This window comes from Trichechus manatus, unplaced genomic scaffold (genome assembly GCF_000243295.1).
Source record: "Trichechus manatus latirostris isolate Lorelei unplaced genomic scaffold, TriManLat1.0 scaffold00001, whole genome shotgun sequence".
NCBI classification, from domain to species: domain Eukaryota; kingdom Metazoa; phylum Chordata; class Mammalia; order Sirenia; family Trichechidae; genus Trichechus; species Trichechus manatus.
Window position 1 is genome coordinate 24,382,982 of NW_004443937.1, and position 26,878 is coordinate 24,409,859.

At 41.6% G+C, this 26,878-nt stretch overlaps 1 protein-coding gene across 1 annotated transcript in view; it reads left to right on the forward strand.

Moving 5' to 3' along the window:
* Positions 1 to 26,878, forward strand: part of LARS2 (leucyl-tRNA synthetase 2, mitochondrial) — a 187,033-nt gene that overhangs the window by 116,443 nt on the left and 43,712 nt on the right. Inside the window, exons 10-14 of the mRNA XM_004368452.2 lie at positions 6,302 to 6,406; positions 9,626 to 9,741; positions 12,702 to 12,985; positions 16,816 to 16,914; positions 20,320 to 20,457. Of these exons, the coding sequence (XP_004368509.1) occupies positions 6,302 to 6,406; positions 9,626 to 9,741; positions 12,702 to 12,985; positions 16,816 to 16,914; positions 20,320 to 20,457 (742 nt within the window). The remainder of the gene's footprint in view (positions 1 to 6,301; positions 6,407 to 9,625; positions 9,742 to 12,701; positions 12,986 to 16,815; positions 16,915 to 20,319; positions 20,458 to 26,878) is intronic.

Genomic DNA, 26,878 nt, shown 5'->3' on the forward strand with positions numbered 1-26,878 from the left:
TTAAAGTCTATTTTGTCAGAGATTAATATTGCCACTCCTGTTCTTTTTCGAGTGCTGTTTGCTTGATATATTTTTTCCCATCCTTTGAGTTTTAGTTTGTTTGTGTCTTTAAGTCTAAGGTGTGTCTCTTGTAGGCAGCTTATAGACAGATTGTGTTTTTTTATCCAATCTGCCACTCTCTGTCTCTTTATTGATGCATTTAGTCCATTTACATTCAGCGTAGTTATTGATAGGTATGAGTTTAGTTCTGTCATTTTGATGTCTTTTTTTGTGTGTTGTTCCCGGTTTCTTTGTTCCACTTAATTTTCTGTGCTGTGTCGTTTTTCTTTATGTATTTTCATCTTTTTCATTGTTGTTGATTTTGTGTTTGGTGAGTCTTTATATTTTTCTGGTTTTTTATTTGACTTGTAAGATTGTTAGTTTCCTTTGTGGTTACCTTAATATTTACCCCTATTTTTCTAAGTTTATACCAGTCTTTTATTTCTTTGTATCACTGTGACTTCCTCTCCATATGAAAAATCTGTGTCTACATTTTTTAAGTCCCTCTTTTTTGTTTTAATCTTGTCGTCTTTTACATATTGACATCTGTTTCCCTATTTTCAGTGTTTTACTTTTGATTTACTTTTGTGACTTCCCTGTCTGGGTTGATGTCTGGTTGCTCTGTCCTGTGTTCCAGTCTTGGGTTGTTACCTGATGTTTCTAACCAGAGGAATCCCTTTAGTATTTCTTGTAATTTTGATTTGGTTTTTGCAAATTCCCTAAACTTCTGTTTATCTGGAAATGCCCTAATTTCACCGTCATATTTGAGAGACGGTTTTGCTGGATATATAATTCTTGCCTGGTAGTTTTTTTCCTTCAAGGCTTTATGTACGTCATCCCATTGCCTTCTTGCCTGCAAGGTTTCTGCTGAGTAGTCCGAGCTTATTCTTATTGACTCTCCTTTGTAGATGACTTTTCGTTTCTCCCTAGCTGCTCTTAAAATTCTCTCTTTATCTTTGGTTTTGGCAAATTTGATTATAATATATCTTGGTGACTTTCTTTTGGGATCTACCTTATGTGGTGTTCTATGAGCATCTTGGACAGATATCTTGTCATTTTTCACGATATCAGGTAAGTTTTCTGCCAACAAATCTTCAACAATTCCATCTGTATTTTTGTTATCCACCCCCGTTCTGGTACTTCAGTCACTCGTAGGTTATTCCTCTTGATAGAGTCCCACATAATTCTTAGGGTTTCTTCATTTCTTTTAATCCTTTTGTCTGATTTTTCCTCAAATAAGTTGGTGTCAAGTGTTTTATCTTCAATCTCACTAATTCTGACTTCCATTGCCTAAATTCTGCTCCTATGACTTTTTATTGAGTTGTCTAATTCAGAAATTTTATTGTTAATCTTCTGGATTTCTGATTGCTGTCTCTCTGTGGATTCTTTCAGCCTGTTAAATTTGTCTTTATGCTGTTTGCTAATCTTTTTAATTTCCTCTATTGTGTGTTCTGCATTTTGCTTAATTTCCTTCATAATGTCTTGAAGAGTTCTGTATATTAATCTTTAGTATTCTGCCTCTGATAATTCCGAGAAATTTTCCTCCTCTGGAAGATTTCTAGATTCTTTATTTTGGGGGCTGGCTGAAGCCATCATGGATTACCTCTTTATGTGATTTGATATTGACTGTTGTCTCCGAGCCATCAATAAGTTATTATATTTATTTATTTTATGTTTGCTTACTGTGTCCTAGCTTCTTGTTTTGTTTTGATATGTTCAAATAGGCTGTTCGTAGGAGCTAGTTTGATTATTGACACCTTTGAAGTTCTTATGTCCTGACAAATTTAACAGGTGGTTAGATATGTTACTAGGTATATGAGCTCAGGAGTCCACCCACTCCTCCTGTATCGATTCAGCTCAGGTGCCCAGGTAGATAGGCACCAAGTGCGTAGTATAGGTTTTCACTTACAGTCCTAGACAGGCATGGGTGATTGGTGTAGGCACAGGCCTCTGGCTGCAGCAGGGGGACACACTCTGAGCAAGGCAGGGAGCTGACAGCCACCACCGAGTGTCCAGGAGGAAGGCGCATCCCTGTTCCCTAGAGCACGTAGGTGGGTGGCTTTTGCAGCCAGACTATGAGCACCTAATGCTGTTGGCTGTAAGGACTGGGGGGCACCTCTTATTCATGGGCCTTATCGCAGGTGGCTAGGTGGTGTGGGTGGAGCCACCAGTCCTCAGGCCCCTGATGTGGGTAGGTGAAGACCCTGCTTAATGAGCAGAGCAGTGTCAAATGTTAAGAACCTGCCACTTCACAGCTGAAACAGTTGAAGTTAGAGTTCTGGTATATACCCTGTTGTACTGCGGTAATGAGGGCGTATGCTGTTGAAATGGGCCCATACAAGTCTACGCAGGGGAAAAGGCACTCAAAGTCCGTGGATCCTTTATGCCTGTGCCTAGGCAAAGGAGCTGTGCCTACCCTGGGTTTCTGGCTTAGGGGAGCTGGCAGTTTATTTTTTCCCCTGTATGTTAATTTGTTCACTGTCCAAGGCAGGGAGAATCGGTCTGGGCATGTGATGGATCCTACTTCCGGCCAAGGGAACTCGGCAGTTGCTGAAGCCCGTCTGGGACCCAGTGCAGAGCAGGGAGGTAAATGGGAGAGAGGTTTTTCCCTAAGGGGGGAGTGTTTTTGATCCGCATAGTAGGCCGTACGCAAGTACTTACCTTTCGCCGCTCCAGGGCTGCTTCTCACTTCTTCTGGGTGGCCGTGTAGACTGTCTGGTGCTGGGTCTCTCCTGGTGTGGAAAACGCACCTCCTGAGCACCACCGCTTGTGTGCCTCGCTGCTTACCCCAGAGCTGATCAGGCCTGAAGGGCTCAGGCTCTTGCCGGGTCAGGTCTGGCAACTCCTTGATGCTTCCGAACCGTCTTTCCCTCCCCCCGCCACTGAGTCCAGTTCCTCAACTCTGCCTTTGATGTTTAGGGCTGTTGCCGTATATAATCGATTCACTTGTTTTTTCAGGTCTTTGTTGTAAGAGGGTCCACCAGAAGCGTCTGACTACTCCACCATCTTTGCCCTGCCCAAAAGTTTTTAATTTTGATGAAGTCCAATTTATCTATTTTTGTTTTGTTACTTATACTTTTGGTGTTATATCTAAGAAACCATTGCCTAACCCAAGGTCTGGATGATTTACCGCATGATTTACCCCGTGTTTTCTTCTCAGAGTTTTATAGTTTTAGCCGTTACATTTAGGTCTTTAATCCATTTTGAGTTAATTTTTATGTATGGTAGGAGGCAGTGATCCAACTTCATTGTTTTGCGTGTGGTCATAACTGTTTAATCCATGTTCCCATTGTATACGTATCTTGAAAATCAGACTGCTTTCCTGGTCTTTCCTAATGTGGTATCAGAAAATGTTTTACTGTTTTTTATGCAGGCTTCACAATTGTTTTTTAATCCATGCATAGTCTATCCAGTCCATGTACCACAATATCCCAAATCTCCCGTATCATTTTGAACATTTGGTCTTTTTCATGCTTAGAGTTGTTATAGGGACAGATGCTGTAAACATTTGTGTCCACATAGCCCCTTTGCTTCTATAGAATTGGTTCCTTAGGAGACATTACCAAGAGTGGGGTTTTTTTGGTCGAATAGTATGAACATTTTTCTAGTTCTGTGCTATATGTTGCTTTTTGGTTTCCAAAAGGGCAGTTACCAGTTTAAAGTGCCATACCCAATGATATATGCATTTCACTGGGATTTCACAAGTATTGGTGTTACCCTTCTAAAAGTTTTTTGGTAACTTATCAGATATAAAATAACACTTCAAGTTTACTTTAATTTTCATCTCTTTTTTTTGAAGAATTAATTTGTGTTTTCTAAATCCAAGTGATAGTGTATGAAAAGTCAAAAGGTGCTAAAAGTTTATAACAACAACAGTAGCATCCTCACCCAACCACTTTTAATTATTTTAATTATGTATTACTTAAAGTATAAGTTTGGCAGCTATGAGTCCTAGAAAAACAGTGGCTTTAAAAGACAGAAGTGTATTTCTTGTTCACGTGAAACTCTGAGCAGGTGTGAAAACTCTACTTTGTGAGGTGGTCAGGTCCCTTTCTGTCTCCCTACTCTGCCCTTCCTAGTGTCTTGCCCATGTTGGTGTGGCCTAAGATACTGTACACCATATGTATTCCTGCAAGTGAAAAGAGGAAGAAGAAGGGCTTACTTCTTCCCTTTGAAGACATGACCTTGAAGTTGCTTCTGTACATAACCCCACAGCCACACCAAGCTCCAAGGGAAGCTAAGCAGTGGTGCCATTAGCTAGGTAGTCACGTATCCAATAAAACTTCTACTGCTGAACAGGAGGGGAAGGAGGATATTGGGGTAACTAGTTGTCTGGCCACAAGCTCTTTCTCTGGTATGGACTTCCATGTGTCTGTATGATATGTCTACACCACTGTCTCTAATTTACCAGTTCTAGACATTACCTTTTTGTTGTTGTTGAGTGCCATCTAGTTGATTCTAACTCATAGTGACCCCATGTGACAGAATAGAACTGCCCCATAGGGTTTTCTTGGCTGTAATCTTTACAGGAACAGATTGCCAGGTCTTATTCCCATGGAGCTGCTGGGTGGGTTCAAACTGCCAACCTTTCAGTTAGCAGCCAAGCACTTAACCGTTGTGCCACCAGAGCTCCTTTTAGACATTACCTAGTGACTTCCTGTTATGGTAGGTGAAGATTTTTATTCTTACTCCACCATCCTATACCTTCTGTCCTCCTGATAGCATTATATCATCATTGCAGAATTCAAAAATATACCCCTCTTCTTTGAGGAGGAAAAATGTGGAATCAGAAACAGAGGTCTCCACTGAGAAGTGAATCAGTGCTCGGGTAGCTCGGGCAGCAGATTCTCCAGCCAGTGCACCTGTGTTGGGGCTGCTTGCTGACGGCAGCCTTGCAGACCTCCTCATCCCATGCTTCCTGACACCCAAGGTGAAGGAAGATAAGAGCTTGCTTAGATGCCTACAGAGCCTGCCTTTACATCTTTAGAATGTAATTCCTAACTCCTAGGTTTATTTTAACTTTGGGGTTTATAAAACATGTTTTAGATAATTACATGGCAAGTGTTGTAAATAGTAAGCATTAAATAAATTATAACTTGTTAATTGCTTATGATGTAAATAAACTCAACTCACTAATTGCTTGTTTACATCCCCCATCCCTTCTTTTTGGGGGGATTTTATTTGGTCTTTATGCGTCTGAACCTGTATATACTCAGTGAGAAAAATGTATGTATCGTTCTTCTCTCAGGTGTAGCAGTTGTAACAAGCTTCATTAAAGATGGCAACGTTTTTGGATAAATCCAAATTACATGTTTTATTATGACCACATAAATATTGTTCACAGCTGAGACATGTATATTATGACATGTATATTTTCCTACTTATATAACTTAATTTTTCCTGAAGCTCATAAATTCCTTACTTTATTTTTTTCATTTGCTTTGTGCTCTTTGAATTTCTGGCTAAGTCTTCCCACACCTTCCAACAGCTCTTTAAAACTCCTCTCAATACAGTTTTCTACATATTCCAACCTGCCAGATAATCTCTCGATTCCCTTGTTTTCCTGAAGATGCCTCCTGGGGCCCTCTGTCCTGCTCAAACGTGACCAGCCACTCTCCAGGCCTCTGCCATACATCTATCATCCTAGAACTTCTCTCTATGTTTGTTCTGTAAGTGTGCTTACTCTCTTTCCTTTGTTGGACCCTCTGTTCCCTAGGTCCCCTATCTGTCTGTTTCTTGATTTATCCCTTCATTTTGCTGGAACACATCCTTCAGTATATTCAAAGAATGGTTACTTGGAAGGAAATGTTTGACTTTATATATTTGGAAATCTCTTTCCTCCTCTCTGCTCAGTCATTTTCTACGGCCCTCCCCACTTCCATCTTCAAGTGTTGTGGCTTGAAGTTTCAGATGTCTCTTAACTTTACCATAGACAGATTTTTGTTTCTCATTCTTCTGTGTATTCAAGGTATTTTTCAAAAGGAAAAGGAGGGTGGTGGGAATGTCTTTACCCCACCATCGGGGAGGCAAAAATGACATTTTCACTTCTTTGGTTATGAGCACAGATGAACGTTTTCCCGTGTTCTTTTGATTTTTCCTCTGGTGTGAATTATCTATTAATACTCTTCAGAGAACAAATTCTTTAACGATTAGCACAAAACACAGAAGTTCTAATGCTTTTTTTCTCACTTGTCTGCTCTGAGATCAGATGTGATGGTGTCCCAGTTGACCGGCGTCCACGGTTATTTGCATTCATTTTCAGATTGCCTCACGACCGTGATGGCTGTGAACATGCTCACCCAGCAGGAGGTCCCTGTGGTTATCATGGCCAAAGCAGACTTTGAAGGCTCTCTGGATTCAAAAATAGGTAAGCAGCTATTAACATACAATCATGGGAATATATTTTGCAGTCTTAAGATCAAAATACTAACCTATTGCTGTCAACTGGAAGAACCAAATATTGAGCCATGATTTTGTAAAAATGAATGCCCCTTCATTTAACCATCCCTTACTTAAGAACTGCATTCTGAAGACATACTGAGTATGTTGTACCTTGCTAGTTTCTATTGAGAATAACAAGGACATATCTGACCCACAAACCTTGCCTTCAAGCTAGTTGGTGAGACTTGTACATACAGTGTGAGGAACAGTACAACTCAGATGAAAATCCAGTTTCAGAATTCATAAAACCAACAGCAACTGCTGAGCTGGGGGTTCAAAACACAAATGATTGATGTAGGCTGGGTTTTTGGTGAAGGCTTTGTGGAGGAGGCGAACTTGAGCTATTCAAGAAAAGGAGCAAATTGAAGGCGTATTTAGAACTGTAAATTGGATGTCTTTGGCAGTCTTACTCATTCGTGAGTGTTCTGAACTATCGTCACATAACAGGAAGTCTGAGACTGAACAAAGGGATGGAAACCAAAAGATGGCCCTGCCCACGGTCCCCTGCCTTTAGAATGGACCCGTGCTTCTCTGTCTACTAGTATTCCTACTGTAGATTCCAACCAGTCTCCAGATGCCAAAACCCTACAGAGAAAGTTATTTCCAGACTCTCTGTTTCCTAGCACACAGAAGAAATAGCTCTCCTTGTAAAAATCATGTTTTCCTCATAATGCTCAGATGAGTTTTTGACAAAGTGATTTGAAGAAACATCTAAACAGAAAACAGACATTAAGCCATTCAAGTCATTCTCCTCTGACCATTTAAACCCAGAAAATGTGTTGTTTAAAGGAAATAATTCCTTCCATTATTCTTATGCATTTTATAATGAGTAAAATTGATTAAGATAATGAACCAGGGTAAACAATAAAAGAAGCTCTTGTTGGTGTAACCTTTTTTTTTTTTTTTTTTTATTGTTTAAAGTCAGATTACTGACACAAATATTGAGAGTTCTGAGGGGGAACATCTGAATTTTTAGATGTGCACAGAGAATTGATTTTCCTGTTGTCTTGGTTTCTTACATAATTAATGTTTCTAAATTACTGCTTCTTGCCCTTCATGAAGAACAGAAGCAGAAATACACAGAGATGAAGCAGTGTTTCCTTATCCCACTTGCACTGTTACAAATGGTTCTGTGAATTCTACCAAGCATCACACAACCAGCACCATGGTCCAGAGCATTCTTGGTGTGGCCAAATAAATAATGTGGCCATGATGTTCCCTTTCAAACATCATCTACACTTGGGGATTATAGGAAATGACTTTTTTCCTTCATAACCATGAACACTTTTCTGTAATATTTATTGCTACCATTTGTCCTCATTCTTCAGTATCCTTCAAGTTCACTTTGAACATTTATTCATTTCATTAGATGCTTTTTGTCAGTAATTGCACCTGAGACACCACAGAGATTTCCATGGTACACAGAACTTTTCATAGTACCACAAAATTTTCCATCATACCAAAGAGTTTTAGAACATGTTTCCCAAACACTTGACAGAAAACAAAAACAGTTGCTGTCGAGGTGACCCCGTGTGTATCAGAGTAGAACTGTGTTCCATAGGGTTTTCAGCGCCTGATTTTTCAGAAGTAGATCACCAGGCCTTTTTTCTAAGGTGTCTCTGGTGGACTCGAACCACCAACCTTTTGGTTAACAGCCAGACACATTAACTGTTTGTACCACCCGGGGACTCCCCAAACATTAAACTACCCTTTTAGGTGTTTGCAGAGGTCTGACCTTAGCATTCCGTGCATTGCCCTTAGTTTTGTATCTCTCAGTTACTACATGATGTACTGTGTGCACAAGAATATCGGCAGTTTCAACAGATGACCCTATAGCAGGGTTTCCCAACCAGGGGCGATTCTGCCAGCAGGGAACATTTAGCAACTTCTAGAGAAATTTTTGGTTATTACAACTAAGGGAGTGCTACTGGTGGGGGCTAGGGATGCTGGTCAACATCCTACAATGCACAGGACAACCCCCACAACAAAGGATTATCTAGTCCCAAATGTCAGTAGTGCCAAGGTTGAGAAGCCCTGCCCTACAGAACCGACAACTGAAAAAAACCTGTTTTTATGAATAGCTGAAGTCAAAACATCAGGCCTAGGCCCCTCTGGATGAGTGATTTACTTATGCTCTACTCCGTCTCCTCAAGCACGTATGTGAGTTGAAGAATAAATGTCTATTTAGAACGTACTTTTGCCTTCAGGAACAAAGCACAGTAGGAAAAAACAGTTGTCAGCTTTTGACTTCCTGACTATGTGGAGTTTGCTAGGAAGTGCCCCACCACTCATCTGTCTCTCGTACTGTGGTGGCTTACATGTTGCTGTGATGCTGTACTGCCAGTATTTCAAATAACAGCTGGTCACCCATGGTGGGCAGGGTTCAACAGAGCTTCCAGACTAATACAGAGTAGGAAAAAAGGCCTGGAGATCTACTTCTGAAAATTAGCCAGCGAATAATAGAACATCGTCCAGCTCGCTAGCTTTGGACACATCATCAGGAGGGATCAATTGCTAGAGAAAGAAATCATGTTGGGTGAAGCAGAGGGCCAGTAAGGGTGAAGGAGAGTCTTGGTGAGATGGATTGGCACCATAGCCACAGCAATGGACTCCGAACATGTCAGCAATCCAGATGATGACACGGGACGAGGCAGCGTTTCGTTCTGTTGTACATCAGGTCACCGTGAGTCAGAGTTCACACGACTGCAGCTCTCTATCTGTCGATCTAGGAAATCCCAGAGGAGTCGGCTTTGTTTCACAAGAGAAAGCCACTGTCCTCTGTCGCTGAGGGAATCTCCCCAAATACTTGTGATTTACTATTTCAGTGACAAAAAAGCATTCAAAATTGTATACTTTAGAGTTACAACTATTTAAAAAAGAAAAAGAAAGAAGATAAGCAAAGGCAAAAAGACTTGAAGGAAATAATACCATTATGATAAACTGGTTATGTTAGGGTGGTAAGATTGTCCAAGACTGTTCTCCATTTTCCTAATGAAGGTAATGTGGTTTTGTAAATGTTAACATTTAAAAAGACAGAGCGTCTCCTTAAAGAAGCTAAAGCTGAGTGTGAGTGCTGTCGATTATTTTTGTGATTTGTCAGTTATTTTGCAAAGGCGATGTTTTGTGTTTCTTCCCCTCTGAATAGGAATTCCCAGCACCAGCTCAGAAGACACCATCTTAGCCCAAACCTTAGGTCTGTCCTACTCTGAGGTTATTGAAACATTGCCAGATGGCACAGAGAGACTGGTCAACTCTGCCGAGGTTGGTACCGCATGGAATGGGCCTAAGAATTTACTTCTAAAATCATGGACTTGAATTTGATGAGGCCTTTTCCTTCAAATGCGAATTATAACCTGCTGATTCACTCATCCCTATACATAACAGTCTTAAAGCCTGACTTCTTCATCTGTGAAAACAAAATAATATTCTTTTTCAAGATCTGGAAGTTTATCAACTCAAAGTTGAGCCCAATCCTAAGAATAGTATAGTATTGAAGTAGCAAAATTTTATTTGGGGAATCTTCCGCTTGAAGAAAATTACCTCTTCTAGGCAAGCTGGTTCTTTGGGAAAGGTGGCTAGAACTGTCCTTCTGGGAGAAGATGTCTGTTCTTCCCAAATTACTGACTTATTTCCACCTAAAGTTTAACTCATTTACAAGTAAACCAACAGAGAAATTTGGAGTCATGTTTATTTGGTCAAGGTTATCTCTTGTTAAGGAACCCTAGTGGCGCAGTGGTTTGGCACTCGGCTGCTAACCAGAAGGTCAGCGATTCAAACCCACCAGCTGCTCCTGGGCAGAAAGATGGCGGCAGTCTGCTTCTGTAAAGATTACAGCCTCGGAAACTGTATGGGACAGTGCTACTCTGTCTTATAGGGTCACCATGAGCCGGAGTCGACTCACTGGCAATGGTTATCTCTTGTTAACATGGGTCAGCAGCACTTGAAGGTAGTAAACCTGGCAGGATTTGAGCCCAACCTCAATGTTGAGCAAGGCACAAAGTATGATGGAAGAGGTAGGTTAGGGTTGGGGAGGGGGAAGTGGGAAATGGCTTAGACAGTGATTCTCAGCTTGAGCATGTATCAGAATCACCTGGTGGCCTTGTTAAAACGCAGATTGCCTGGCTCCCACCCCAGAGAGTCTTGATTCAGTAGGTCCTGGGTGGAATTTGCATTTCTAACAAGTTTCCAGGTGATACTGCTGCTATTGGTACAAGGACCACATTTTAAGGGTCACTGGCTTAGAATCTTGCCACTCAAAGTTTGGTCCCTGGACCAGCACATTGGCATCACCTAAGACCTATAGAATCTCAACCCCCCACCCCAGTCTAATAAGATGCCCCGGTGACTCCTGTTACATTAAAGTTTGAGAAGTACTGGCTCAGAGCCTACTTTCGTAAACTTGGCTGCAAGTTGGAAACACTTGGATGCCTAAGTCCTACCCTAAGATAGTACTCTGATTTAATGGGTTTGGGGAGGAGGGCATGGCTTGGACCTTGCGAGTGTTCAGTGCTCCCCAGATGATTCTAATGTGTAGCAGAGTTTGGAAACTGCTGGCTTAGGGTAGTGGTCCCACACCTGACTGTCTCTGAATCATCTGGGAGGTGTTTCCTGGCCTCACTCTGGATGATCCTGATTTAATTAGACTTAGAGAGCCAAGCTTTTCAGGTTTGGGATCACCTGGCTACAGGATCTTTTCTTAAGAGTCAGAATAAGGGAACGGCCAGGTTTTTCCCTTTATAAGGAGTTACACTCTGATCTCATGTTTGTGCCCTCACTTCATAAATTGTATCCCCAGACATGAGTCATGCTTTATGATGTCGATCGTAAACTCTGTTTTTAGACCTCGTTTGAGCAGGCTGCCTGGAGGTGGAGCAGAGCCAAACCACACTATAGCAGAGCCAAGCCAAGGGGTTTGTGAGGGATCCCCAGATAACTCTCTTCAGGGCAAGAAAGGGAACACTCATGGCCAAAATTAGGTTTATGAAGTGCCCACTCTTTAGTATAGAACTCTGAGCATTAACTGTGCTTCCTGGCTTTTTTCAGCTAGCTTCATTAGTCTGTTGGATTCTCTCCTGGCTCTAGACTGAATATATAGGGTAAAGGAATTATTTCAATGGATGGGGAAAGGCCCCTTCCGTCCATGAGCTCCTAGAATGTAGGACAGTCTGTAATCCATGAAGAACAGACTTTCGAGAGAGCTTGTTATAATTTGCATCATGAGTATATGATAAAGTCATAAGAATATAATGGAGGTGCAGAAGAGAAAATATCCTCCCAGATAGTCAGAGGTTCCCTCGGTAGAGAACTCTGTACTTTAGAAGACACTTCTCTTACTTCAGACTGTTCATGAAAAGGGCTGCATTTGGCAAATGTAGCTATATTTCTTACTCTTTATGCCTCATGAATGTAAGCACCTTGAGGACAGCGGCCAGATCCTGTTGATCTTAGTGCTCCCAATGCCTAGCACATAGTAGGTCTGCAGTATGTGTTCACTGAACCAATTAGAAGGACCACAACCCAGGTTGTTGGTGAGCCACGCTTCCTCGATTCTTATAATCAGTTTGGTTCTCTGAAAAGTGTGGGGTGAAAGAGAATTTCTCTTTTGTACTATTAGTGTTCTGCCTTGGTGCCTGTAAAATGAGAGCATTTAAATACAAAAAGAATGCTTCAATCCATTCCCTTCCTTGCCTGGATTCCTTCTGTTTTAGGGTAGGATTGAATTTTTCCCCTAGCTCTACAACTTGGGGGGGAAGAACTGACTTTTTCTTTTTCTCTATTAGGGAAAAAATACGTATCATGCAGCTCTTAGCTGGCAGCTAAATACTGATATTCAGTCAGCCCTGTGGGTACCACAGGGCTCAGGTGATGACGGGCCACAGAACTAGGGTTGACTTAGCCACCCGGCACAGGAGACACAGTGCCTAGGGCCCACCATACTTTTAGGGGCCCCCAAGAAGAAATTTTGATTTCTTTTAAAACCAGGAAAAAAAAAATGAACTTTTAAGATCTGAAATTATATTTGCATTTATACCAACGCAGTTGTAAACATAATTTTACATATTATTTTATGGAGGCAGGGCCCACGAAGGTCATAGTGCGGCCCTGCACAGAGCTGACCCCTTGGGAGGAGCACACAGGAAAACAGCAGTACAGGGTGTGGGGGCGGGAGTGGTAGCTGGTTCTTATGGAGAAAGGAGCAAGATCTCTCCTCTCCCCCTCAGTTCACAGGTATGACCCGGCAGGATGCTTTTCAGGCCCTGACTCAGAAAGCCCGGAGGAAGAGGGTGGGTGGACACGTGACCAGTGACAAGCTGAAAGACTGGCTGATCTCGAGGCAGCGGTACTGGGGCACGCCAATTCCCATCGTCCACTGCCCAGCCTGCGGCCCCGTGCCTGTGCCTCTGGAGGACTTGCCCGTGACCTTGCCCAGCATCTCATCTTTCACCGGCAAGGGAGGCTCCCCACTGGCCACGGCTTCCGAGTGGGTGAACTGCTCCTGTCCCAGGTAAGGAACCAGCCCTTCCAGCCCACTGGGGCCTCCAACACCCTCCTGCCTCCCGATGCGAACTCGGCTCCCTTCTTCCATGACTTCCGCCAGGCTGGAAAGAATGGTGTAGGTCTTTTGGGACCTTTGAGGGAAGGTGCTGGAAGCAGTGGCCCAGCTCCTGAGATGGCACCTTCTCCTGTCCCCTGCGCTGGTGGGAGCAGCAGTGTCACTTCAGGTCTGCCCCAGAATCTTCCGACCTGACTGCCGCAGACGCTCACACTTCCATCATAGCTTTGTAAAAAGCCACTTTCTTCCGTTTTATATTCCAAAGAGCTTCTTGAAGCTGAGAGACAACGTTTTCTCTCTGCCTTACAAGTTTTCCAGTATAGTGACTGTGATAACCATGGAGATTTCAGCACAAGTAGCAGAGTCGTCACTAAGACAGTGAGTGTGCTCACGGGTTTCATCCTTTAATATACTGGAACACACAGTATTTCCTTTCTCCTCCTTTTGGAAGTAGGGTTATGTTTCTCTGTCAATTCACTGGTAGGTCTCAAGTGTGATTTTTATGATGCCATACCAGCTGATTAAACCAACAAATGACAGATACCCAACTCTAGTGTTTTCTTTCCCCTTTATATAGAGAAAAGAGCCCTGGTGGCACAGTGGTTGAAGCGCTCATCTACTAACAGAAAGGTCAGCAGTTCAAACCCACAAGCCGCTCTGCAGGAGAAAGATGTGGCAGTCTGCTTCCGTAAAGATTTACAGCCTTAGAAACCCTATGGGGCAGTTCTACTCTGTCCTATAGGGTTGCTATGAGTCGGAATTGACTCGATGGCAGTGGGTTTGGGTTTGGTCATTTTGCTCTGTCTTGTAGATCATGATAAGAGTATTTGTAAATAATTCAGTCCTCCACCAGTACAGAGCTGAATTACTAGATTGGTAATTAGGTAACCACACAGGGCAATTGAAAGACTCAGACACTAATGGATTCAAGTCCCAGCTCTGCCTCTTACTAGCTACGTGACCTTGGGAAAGTCACTTAACCTCTAAGCTTCAGTTCCATTATTAGAAACTAAAATAACCCCTTTGAAGAGCTGCTTAAGAGATTAGAATAAACACAGGTAATCCTGTACAGTGCCTGGCACCTCGCAGGCATTTAGGAAATGGAAGCCTTACCACCATCCTCCCAGCTCCTTGCCCAGGTGGATTTGAGATGGGCATGTGGGCAGGAACATAGGAAGCCCTGGGCCATTTTAGGGGAGAGCCTCGGGCTCCCGGAGGAGAATGGCTCCCTTTTTATTGAGAAGCAGTGACACAGGGCTTCTCTGCCGCAGACGATGGTGGCCTTTAGCACAGCAGTTGCAGCAGCGGGCCTCACTGGCGGGGGTGAGGTTTCCTGCCCTGCGGCAGGATTCCCGGACAGCAGGGCTCAGGGTTCAGGCCAGGCTCCCTGGGTGATTCTAACGAGCGTCCAGGGCTGAGAGCCTCTGAGTCAGTGTGGCCAAGTGGGACAGCCAGGGTGAGGACTGCCGGCATCTGAGTCCAGCAGATATGGGTCCCTTGTTCTTGAGCTCTGAGACCTTGGGTGGGTTCCTTAACCTCTCTGAACTAATCTGCAAGATGGGGGCATGAATAGTACCTACCTTGTAGTTTCTGGGGGTGAAATGAGGTAATACCTGTCAAGCATTTGGTTGCTATTATTACTATTGGAGCTAATAATAATAATAATGTTGTCACCATCATTATCTATTCCCCCACTTACCAAGTAGCCTCTTCCATATTGTCTGCTTTTCAGCATTAGCAATTAAATGTGCTCTCTTCAAATCCAACATGACTGTTACAAAGAAAATCAGCATGGCAACTTTTAGCTAGATGTTAGTTATTTTACAAATTGAGCCCTACCTTTTCTTCCTAACTTGTGCCATTGCATTAATGGTGAAGAGGGGAAAGGAACCTCTGTCTTCTAATTACTTCCCAAAATATTGTCTGTATTCTGGTTGATTGTTCTCCAAATTGAAAGACCTGGCTTTAACTTAGAGATGTGCTATTGCAATCATTCATCTAAAGCAGCCCTTCAGTGGTAATAAACAGGATTCCCTTGAGGCTTTCTCCCAGGGCTTTGAACCGTTTTGCTCGGGTTTGAACCTCTGCTGAGAATTTGCATTTCCACTCCAGGTATACTGAATCAGAATCTACATTTTAACAAGATCCCTGGGTGATTCTTGTGTATAATAAATTTTGAGAAGCACTGCTCCGCTAGTGGTTCTCAGAACTGGTCCCTAACCAGCAGCATTAGCATCGCCTGGGAACTTCTTAGAAATGCACATTCTCGGCAGGTGTTTGAACCAGGACTAACCAGTTCAGAGCCCTGCTTCCTCCACAGGTGCCTACTCCCAGTGTGAGGCCTCTTAACTAAAAGGCAGGGGGCTTCTGAGGGCCCCAGAGAAATCTGTGCTGTCTGCCCAGCCACTTCCATTAAATGGGCAGGAAGGGCTGGAGTGGCTGTTCCTTCTCTATTGTCTGTAAAGCCAGTATGAACTGCTTCACAGATACGGATATAAATGAAACCCCTTCTGTTATTTTTACTTTAGAAATGAACTCAAGCCCTTCATGCTAAACTACTGGAAAGTTTAGCAGTTCTTCTTGGGGCTCTTCATGCCCCCTTCCCCAGTTCTGTAAGAACTCCCAAGAACTTACATTGCCAAAAGTGAGGTATTTGGAGAGAAGGTTGGACCTGCCCCATGCCTCAGAAGGGAGAGCCTCGAGTCTGAACTGCCTACTCCTGCTGTGGCTTCCCACAGCCACAGAGGATCCCTGTTAATGCTAGCGAGCTCTACCCATCAGACACGAGATGCTGGTCCACTGCTCATCCAGGCCTTGAGGAGTCTTCAAGGGAGACTAGCCTCCTCCTTGTGCTAGCCTTAACTAAGGGCACCCTCTCTTGGGTTCCTAGGGGTTGTGGCTATGGGCACCCAGTTCCAGTTCTTTTAGCCCCATAGACCTGCCATCCTAAGAAGCGCTTCAGAAGGTTCAGCCCTTGGGTCCTTGTGGGATCTGGTTCTTCCCAAGGCATTTCCATTCCTAGAATGGGGATTCTTTCTTCCTGTCAGCCCTTCATGCCCTAAGGATCTCACTTAATCCTCTTCCTTAGACTGTAAGGCTGAGGAGGAGAACACTGATTTGCCAATTTCTGTGGTGTAAATACTCCCACCAGGGCTAATTTCAAGCTACCAACTTGATGTCACTTATCACAGAGTAGGGAAGAGATGCTAACAGTTGATTCTTGCAAGCTGGTATGAGCTGCCTCCAGCACACCACTGCCCTTAGGCCTTCAAGGTGATTGTCTTCCTAAGGTCACTCTGATGGCCTTCTGCATGCCTCTCCCTAGAGGAGAGGGAGAGAAAACCCAAGTTCATTTTCAGCACGTCTCAGTACATTTGGTTTTCAGCTTCTGTTCGTAAATTGATTTGCTTCATAAGCGTCATAAAATAGGCATTGACTGAAGGCAATCTGACATGCCTGAAATAGAGGTTAATGTGCAAAAGAGACGCTTAAGCTTGTCTTGTCCTTTTAGGTTAGATTTTCCATCAGGTTAAATTGGGAGAAGCGGAGGTGAAGCCTTGTAATTGTCAAAGATTAAAATTTTTATTTTGTAAATTTCTTTAAAACATCTTGTACTGTGCAATATAAAAAGAGAGCTTTCACCGAATTGTCTGTTCATGATGTGACATTATTCTTAAGGCATTTAAAATTCATCCTCATTTTCATGGCTTTCTCAAAAGCAAGTGGAAAACTGCATTAAAGTTTAAAAAGAAAACAACTGATGGACCTCATTCATTTCTTAGGTGCAAGGGAGCAGCCACGAGAGAGACAGATACCATGGATACCTTCGTTGATTCAGCTTGGTACTACTTCAGATACGCTGACCCTCACAACACTCAGAGGTAAAACCCCTGGCCTAGTCCTTTCAACGTGCGTCAGTTTAAGTCCTCCAAGAAGCAGACACTAAGATGGAATTAGATGTACAAGACGTTTACTGGGGGAAATGCCTGTGAAGGGTAAAGGGCAGAGGGACTAGGAGTCTCTGGGTGGTGAAACCCCAGGCTACAACTGAGAGGTTGGAGGTTGGAGTCCACCCAGAGGCATCTCAGAGGAAATGGCTGGTGAGCTACTTCCTAAAAATCAGCCACTGAAAACCCTAGGGAACACAGTTCTACTCTGACACACGTGGGGTTGTCAGGAGTCGGAATCAACTCAGCGACAACTGGTTGGTTGGTTTTGTTGCGCAAGAGTAGGTGGGGAGAGCCCTCAGGCCATGATGTAGGTCCAGCACCTGCGAAAGGAGAAGAGGAAGAAGCAGGCTGGGTAGGAAGAGTGTCAGATGGCAGTGCAGCTCTGAGGAAGTCTCAGCCAGCCCCACAGGGAGTCCCCGAGCACAGCTTGCCCGTTAGAGAGTCCCAAGTCGGGCAGAATGGCTCTGCACTAGCCCCTGCACCAAACTCTGTGCTCATTCGGTGTTGGAACAGCGCAGGAGCGCACGGCCTGACACGGACACCGCAGTGGAGCCAAAGACAGCAGCTGGAAGCTGTCGGTCAGTGGTGCCCTTTGAAACAGGCTCTCTTGAAGGGAGCATAGGGATCGTAATAGACTATTAAGATTATTTACAGCCAAATAAATCCCAAGTGTAAGAAAAATAACAAACAGTAAAAGGAAGGAATTCTGTTGTAATAACCTTGTTGGCCCTGCAGTGAACCGCATTTATGTGGTCATAAAAATGTAATAATATTATTTATTTCACTGAAAATAATGGTGTAACTATACAGGGAGGGTAGGAGACGGAGAGAGTGAGAGAGCTAAGAAGTCTTCTCTCTTACCACGTGCTGTCAATAGAGAATTCCTAGAATTGATACATCAGTGAAGAGTATAAACATATTATTTAATAATTACCGGAGAAACAAGTAAAAGAATTAAAAGTGGTTGTTTCTAAGAGACAGGACTGGGGGACAGGGAAGGAATGGGGCTAGAGAGGACTGTTTTTCATTATAAGCCTCTTAGCACTGTTTTCATTTTAGCTATGTGCATGTGTTTCTTTGCCACAAAAAAAAAAAAAAAAAAGAATTAAGGGAAAGAGAGCAATAGGCATGTAAGTAGAGAAAGAGAATGAGGGCAGAAGAGCACCCAGAGCCCAGAAAAAGCACAAAACGCTGCGCATAAAAGGACCTTGCCAGGCTGCCGTGTCCATGGTAGAAATATTATCGTGAAACCCTGTAGTCCACGTGTAAAAATGCCCCCCTTCTTCTTCATAGGTTGTAAAAATAATATAATTCCGGTAAAATGGAAATATATTATCCAACCAAACCCATTGCTCTCGAGTCGATTCCGACTCATAGCGACCCTGTAGGACACAGTAGAACTGCCCCAGAGGGTTTCCACAGAGCAGCTGGTGAATTCAAACTGCCAACCTTTTGGTTAGCAGCCATAGCTCTCAACCACTGCACCACCAGTGCTCCATATATATAATATATCCTATATATATGGAATATGTATAATTATATGTATATAATATATATTCCACCCTCCCCCTGCCAGAATCCTGCCCTGCAGTATTACAATCCCATAATTTGAGTTGAGGCCATCCAGAAATGAGGGGGATCCTGAGTAAACAGTACCCCACGAAGACGGAAGGGAACACCAGGGTGCCCTGTCTAACCTGCAGAGGGGCCCCTCTCCTGCGTCTTCCTTCTAGAAGGGGCTGTGGATAGATTCCTTTTAGTACCAGCTGGCTTCGAACACTTGAGGAGTCAGGCTTGTTACCTTCTCAGTTGCTTCAAAGGAAAGCTTCTGACAAATGAGAGACTGAATGACCATGGTGGGACCCTTGACTGATGAGAGAGACATCCTGAGACCTTGGCAGTTCCCAACACGTGAACGCCATAGAGCACATCATTTCCCCATCAGATGCAGTCCTTTTAGGTTGGCGGCTTCATCACTGGCTGGCGTTCTCTCTAGGCGGTGTCCTGGGTAGATCACAGATCTCAACTATGGCTGCTTCGCATGTTTCACTCCATAATTTATCCCCAACTTGTTTCCTGGATGAGTACCATCCTTGACGTCCCTTTCTTTTCTGTCACCTGCATTAGCAGTTGGATTCCTTTGGGAAATTATTTTTCACAAAGAAAAAAGTTTTTTTCTATTTTACCAGAAATCTGGCATAGTGACAGGAGGAGAGAAAACCTGCTGTGTGGTGCTTGGCCAGGCCTGAGAGATAGGCTCTAGCTTCCCGCCTTAGAACTTGAGTCAGACAAGTCCATGCTGGGGAAAAAGTGCTTGAGTTGTGGGGAGAGAACCCACAAATATTTGAAATCGTGGAGTACAAATCCTCTAAAGGCCAACGTTTATCTACCTGACTGGATAGCATAAAGTGAGGGCGTTACCTTGGGAATGGAGAGGTCTGTCCCAAGCAGTGCTGTCCCGACAAACATACACTGTCACACACATAACACTCACGTACACACTCACGTACACACACAGACACACTCTCGCACACTCACACGCGCACACACACAGACACACACACATACACACACAGACACACACACACACACACACACACACACACACACGCTGTCACATACGCACAAACCTGCGGGGGTCCCAGCTGGAAAACAGAGGGAAGTGGAGTTTCCCCTTTTCCCCAACATCCATTAAGACTGGAGAACACTAGGAAGCCTTTCTTTGAGGATCTCTGTTGGCTAAAGTGTGTATATGAGGTGAGAGAGTTGTTGGGCTATTTTATGGTACTTTACCCTTAATATGTTTTATGGCATCCTGTAGGCCATGCACAGGCTCTTGCTGACTGTATTTTAAGGCCGCCTTTAAAATAAGATTGAGTATCTCTTTTAAAATGAACATTTAGTGCCTGCATGTTAGTCTCCATTGTAAAGGCTACATCGCCCTCTACTGGTGAGAACTCAAAAATCTCTAGTCTCTACTCATAATAAAAATTAAAATTAATCTAGGTATTCAAATATACATGGTACTGAGATACTTCTTTGTTTTTTTTTTGCTGGTATGCTTCCCTCTTGACATCATTTTATATGAAAATTGCTGTTGTTAAAGTATATTAATAATGTCTTCTACAACAGTTTTTATAAATTTCATAAATTAACACTGACCTGACTATTTTTTTTTTATTATATAAGCTTTTCTCTTATTATATTTTAAAAAGAAAATCCGTGTTCTTCCCTGACATGATTTATTTCAGGGCATATGCAAATTAATAGGTCTGTCTAATTTACGCAGTTGCGGCAAAGCAGGTTGTTTTAAATGACCGTTTCTCTTTCTTCCAGCCCCTTTAACACAGCCTTGGCAGATTTCTGGATGCCCGTGGATTTGTACATTGGAGGAAAAGAGCATGCTGTCATGCACTTGTTCTATGCAAGATTCTTCAGCCATTTTTGCCACGATCAAAAGATGGTCAAGCACAGGTGAGCATTTATACTATTCTGCAGAAGACTTCAGTTCCGTGAATAGCATCTTGAAGCAGGTGTCATTTCTCCTGAAGCAAGGTATATATACGTAGCAGAAGAATTCTATATTTTTTTTTTATTGTACTTCAGGTGAAGGCTTACAGAACAAATAGTTTCTCATGAAACGGTAGTACACATATTGTTTATGACATTGGTTAACAACCCCACAAAATGTCAACCCTCTAACTTCTCAACCTTTTTTTTTTTTTTTGGTAAAAATGCACATAGCCAAAGATACACCAATTCAAAAATTTCTACATGCACAGTTCAGTGACATTGACTACGCTCTTCCAGTTGTACGGTTATTCTCACTTAAGGTGAACGCTTACAGAACAAAATAGTTTCTCATTTAACAGTTATTACAAATGTTGCCCTATGACAATGGTTAACAATCTCACAACAAATCAACAATATCCTTAGTCAACCTTGGATTCCCTATCACCAGCTTCCTTGTCCCCTTCTGCCTTCTGGCCCTTGTCACTGGACTACTGTACCTCGTTAGTCTCATTTGGTTTTACGGGGCTGTCCACTCCCAGGCTGAATGGTGAACCTCGAAGATAACTTCACCACTGAGCTAAAAGGGTGTCTGGGGGCCATACTCTCGGGGTGTCTCCAGTCTCCTTTAGGCCAGTAAATCTGGTCTTTTTATTTGTGAGATAGGATTATGTTCTACATCCTTCTCCAGCTCTGTCCAGAACCCTCTGTTGTGATCCTGGTCAGAGCAGTCAGTGGTGGTAGCCGGGCACCATCTAGCTGTACTGGACTCAGTCTGGTGGAGGCCTTGGTAGCTGTAGACGATTAGTCCTTCGGACTAATCTTTTCCTTGTATCCTGTTCTTTTCATTCTCCCTTGCTCCGGAAGGGATGAGACCAGTGGAGTATCTTAGATGGCCGCTCACAGGCTTTTAAGACCCCAGACACTACTCACCAAGGTAGAATGTAGAGCATTGTCTTTATAAGCTGTGTTATGCCAATTGAGCTAGATGTTCCCCGAGACCATGGTCCCCAGAGCCCTCCGCCCAGCAATTCAGTCCCTCAGGGAGTTTGGATCTGTCTATGGAGCTTCCATGACCTTTCCTTGTACAAGTTGTGCTGGTTTCCCCAGTATTGTGTACTGTCTCGCCCTTCACCCAAGATACCACTTATCTATTGCCTATTTAGTGTTCCCCCACCCCCACCCCTCCCATCCCTGGTAACCAACAAAGATTGTTACATTTTGCATGTGAACTTTTTCATAGGTTTTTACAATAGAAGTCTCATACAATATTTGTCCTTTTGTGATTGACTTATTTCACTCAGCAGAATGTCCTCCAGTTTCATCCATGTTATGAGATGGTTCAGAGATTCATTGTTGTTCTTTCTGGTTGCATAGTACTCCATTGTGTGTATGTACCATAGTTTGAGAATTCTGTATTTTTAGTATACTCAGAGGTCATTGTCAGCCTTAGCCATCTGAGGTACATGTATATTGCTTAATTAGTTCTAGCATATGATGTTGCATCCTCACATAGAATCGAGCCTTCAGCTCTTTTCTGTTTGCTTAACTGAGCTCAGTAACAGAGATTTTTACTTGTGAGACAAAGAGAAATGGTTCATAATGTTAATGGCTTTTCATAGCTTCTCATGTGAGGTCATGTTTATCATCTATTCCCCTTTAGGTAAGCTCTATCTAAGCCTGGCTGAACCCTGCCAGGGTTATCACTCTGATAAAAGTCCATCACAGTTTACAGTCAGGGGAAGAATCCCACTGTAAATCCATTGACAATCCCCCCCCCCCCCCCGCCCCCCCCCCCCCGTCAGCCTATTATCTACTCCCCATTATATTCAGGAGAATGTGCTCTTTTCCGTGAAATGTATCATACATCTTTATTCTGTCCTTTGATCTCTTTGTTTTGTTCTTTTTTTTTACTGTGCTAGTCTTTACTGCCTTTGTTATTTTAATTTTGCAAAGCTTGATATTCAATTAGGGAAGTGCTTTTTCTTTGTTGGTTTTGTTTTTCCCTTCAGGAGTATCTTGACTATGATTGGGCCTTTGTTCTTCCATATAAATTTCAGAATCAGTTTGTCAAATTCCACAGAAATATCTATTGGACCATTCACTGACATACATGTTTGTGAGAACACTGATAAATTTCATGTGTCTGCTACTTCTCTTCAGTAATAAACATGAAATCATAATATTAAAAAAAAATCTATTGGGAGTTTAATTAGAATTACATTGACTCTATAGATCAATTTGGGGGGAGGCATGAACTTTATACAATATTGAATCTTCCTATCTATGAGCATCCTATATCTTTCCATTTTTTTATGTTTTTTAAATATCCTTAAATAAAGTTCCATTTTCTCTACAGTGGGTACAGTGGGATTGCACATTTTTGTTGCTTTATGATTCTGGTGCTGTTACAAATGGTTTCTCTGTTTTAGTTACTTTTTTTTGCTGTCACTGCCATTGTTTAGTAACACAATTGATTTTAGTATGTTGATTTCATATCTAGAAAGCTTGCTAATAGTTTGCTAAGAGTTTTTAATCATAAATAAATGTAGAATTTCATCATATGTTTTCCTTCATGCACGGAAACAATCATATGGTTTTTCTCCTTTAATAATTAATGTGGTAAATTTTATTAATAGAGTTTTAATGTTGATCCAATTTTAGTTCTGGAATATACCCTACTTGGTCATGAGATATTACATTTTTTTGTGCATTGTTGGATCCATGTAACTAGTATTTTGTATTAGATTTTGACTTCTATATTCATGAGTGAGATGTCTTGTAATTTTCCTTTCTTATACTATCCTTATATTTCTGTCAGGATTATGTTAGCTTTATGGAATGTATGACGGAGTATTCCCCTTTTTTTACTATTCTCTGGAGGATTTGTATAAGATTGCAATTATTTATTTCTTGGATATTTGGTAGTACTTACCTGTAAAGCTATCTGGGCTGGTTATTTCTTTTGTGAGAAGATTTGTATTTACTGTTTCAATTTTTTAAATGGTTGTAGAACCATTCAAGTTTTCCATTTCTTCTTGGGTCAGTGTTGGTAATTTTCTTCTAGGAATGCATCTATTTTTCTCTGAATTTTCAAATTTGTTGGCATAACATTTTCTGTATCTTATTTTTTTTCTATCTTTATTGCATCTTTATTTGTGTTTGCCACTATCTCTTCAAATATTGTCTCTTCTTCCTCCCGTTCTCCCTATTTTCTTCCTTTGCAACTCATTCTGTGTTCCATATCTCTTAATTGTCCTTTGACATTCTTTATCTCTTTGTCTCCTCATGCTGCATTTTGGATAATTTCTTTGTATCTATCTTCCAGTCTCTAATGGTCTCTCTAGCTGACTCTAATTTGCTGTTTAACCCATCCTTTTTTATTTCAATTATTCTTTACCTCTAGACTTTCTGTTTTGTTTTTTTTAATCTACTTGATTGTTTTTATAGTCTCTTCTTTCTCATATTTTTTATTTTCTAAAATATATTAAACATAACTATTTTATATTAACTGACTGATAATTCTATATCTGAGGTCATTGTGGGTCTGATTCCATCATTTGTTGTTTCTACTGCCTCTCACTCATAGTACCTTTTTTCTTTGTTGTGTGTGTATGCGTGTGTGTGTGTGTGTGTGTGTGTGTGTGTGAGTGTGTGTGTGATTTTTGAAAGACAGCTTATATTCCTTGAAACTTTATTTATGGGAGCTCTTTGGTGACTGTCTGCTAGAGATGATTTGTGTTAACTTATCCCTGTTGCCTGGAAATGCTATCAACCCAAGACCACTTTAAATTAAATTCTCTGCTTGAGGTTTTTAGGACCATGCAAATAACATGGATTCAGTCCCAAACCCCTATGAGGGTCAACTTATGGCTACGGATTCTCAGGAGAGATGTTTTTCTTTCCTTCCACGCATCACGATGAGTAAAATAGCCAAATTTTTTTGCTTTTCTCTTCAAAACCACAGATTTATTTCTAGTTCACCTTTATACTGAAGGTTCCAGCCTTATTGGAGGCTCTTCTCTTAGATTCCCAACCTTGGTTAGGCCCTGAGCTTTATACCCCATCTTCTGTACTCCACACTGTGCTTAAAAGTTCATGATCACTAGGATTCCAAAAATACCTTCAGGGTAAAAGCTGGCTTCAGAAACTGTATTTTCCTTAGTTTTGTTTCGTTTTGTTTTCACCAACTCACTAGTGCCTTTGAAAGAATGAGCTTTTTAAAAATCTTCTATGGCTTTTTAGTTGTTTTTCATTAGGACAATCATTCAGGCTCTCTTGTCTGCTGTACTGCCATTAACATAAGTCTTGGGTTTTTTTGTTTTCGTTTTTTTTTTTTTTTTTTAAATACAACATCCTTTAGGATGTTTTTAGTTACAGAGAAGAAAAAAGGAAAAAAATGACTGATTATCTCCTCCAGATAACCCATGTTGACAAATTAAAAAAAAAAAGTAAAACAAAAGTAATACATGTAATAAATTTTTTAGCTGCGCAGAAAGTGAACACTGCAATCGCACTCCCTGCACCTCACCTTAATCCTTTGACCTGTTAACAGTTTCTTTTGATTTCTTCCAGAAAAATAATATACGTATCTCCATATAGGTGTTTTGATTGGTTTACTCTTTTTTAAATATTACATAAAAGCAGTCATGTTACACATATGTCTGTTGCTATGTTTTTTGCTTTTTTGATTTAATAAATATATCTTTCCACATCAGTACATACAAATCTTCCATTCCTTTTTAACTTGTGCATAGTATTCCATCATATGGATATGCATGCCATCATTTATTTAAGCAGTCACCTATTTTTCTAGTTGCTATCACACACACACACACACACACACAGATACACACACACACACACACACACACACACACACATCAAGTGACTGTTATTATATTCCCAGCAGATATTTGGGAGCATATCTGTAGGGTCAAGTCCTGACACTAGAGATGCTGGGTCAAAGGATGTATGTTTTTTAGATTTTAATAGATACTGAAAAACATATTCATCTATAAACACAGGTTCATGAAAATGAACCACACTGAAAGCTCCCTCCCTACACCCAACCCTCAGCCCTGTTCCCCTACTCTGCGCATGCACACATGGATTAAGAGAAGTCTACTGTACAGAAAACTAATTTAGGATATGATTAAATGCTTACAGTAATTTTCTTCTCATTAGACACTGAGACCTTCACATGTAAAAATAGACTGATCTGCATCAGGACGTGAAACACGTTAACAGCATTAACCCTTCGTTAAATAAACTACTTAAAATGTGTGCACCTTGGGTTATAGGACTTAGCAGTTCTGCCTTTCGTTTCTTACCTGTGGCAACTTCTTTACCTCAATGGATAAAGTTTACCCTTGAAGATGGAAATTGTGTTACTATCACAGTCTTGTGGACGTTGTACATTCTCAGTGAAGTTTTGTCTAAATAAGTTGAGTTTTAACCCTTTGGTAAGAACAGATAAAAGCCTGTGTTCTTCATAGGAAATGCCCTCCTTGGATAGGGAGAATTGGATAGAGGTTAAGTTTAAAGCTCAAATACAATATAAGAAATATTTCCTTCTCGTATAGGTCCAGAGACAAAACCTATGTGTGAATGATTTCTGGCACCTTAACAGGAGGGCACATTCCTGCCAGCTTTGGAATAAATATTTGTAGAAGTAATGAATGAATGAATCAGTTATTCAATGGCAAACTATTCTAAGTTATAGGGCAGTGTCTGGCTACTTTTATGACTTCTCTACAGTGGTTTAAAACTATATTCAAGGACAAAAATGTTTTTAGCCTTCCTATATAATTTTAAAATATAGTTTGGGGTATGATTTGTTTCTTCCTAAATGCACTTCTAATTTATAATCCTTCCTGGTGCACAAATTTGCCCTACGACCAACTTTAAGGGACAGTTCTGTGAGGTACATTGAGATAAAAAACATGTTGCCTTTAAGTTGATTCTAAATCATAGCTACCCTATAGGACAGAGTAGAACTGCCCCATAGGGTTTCTAAGGCTTTTTATGGAAGCAGATTGCCACATCTTTCTTCCCAGAGCCACTGGTGAGTTCAAACCACCAACATTGCAGCTAGCAGCCAAGCACTTTAACTGCTGTACCAGCGGGGATCCTTTAAATTGAGATACAGCTATGAAATTCTTTTGTTTTTAAAATTCTTTTCAAGATAGTAAGATTCTATTCCATGCTCCTTCCCCCCCCAAAAAAATTATCTGAAGTACTTAAAAAGTCTGACCTTTTTTAAAAGTTGTTGTTTAATTGTGAAAATGTCAATTCTACCCAAAGCAATTTACAAATACAATGCAATCCCGATCCAAATACCAACAACATTCTTCAAAGAGATGGAAAAAATAATAATTAACTT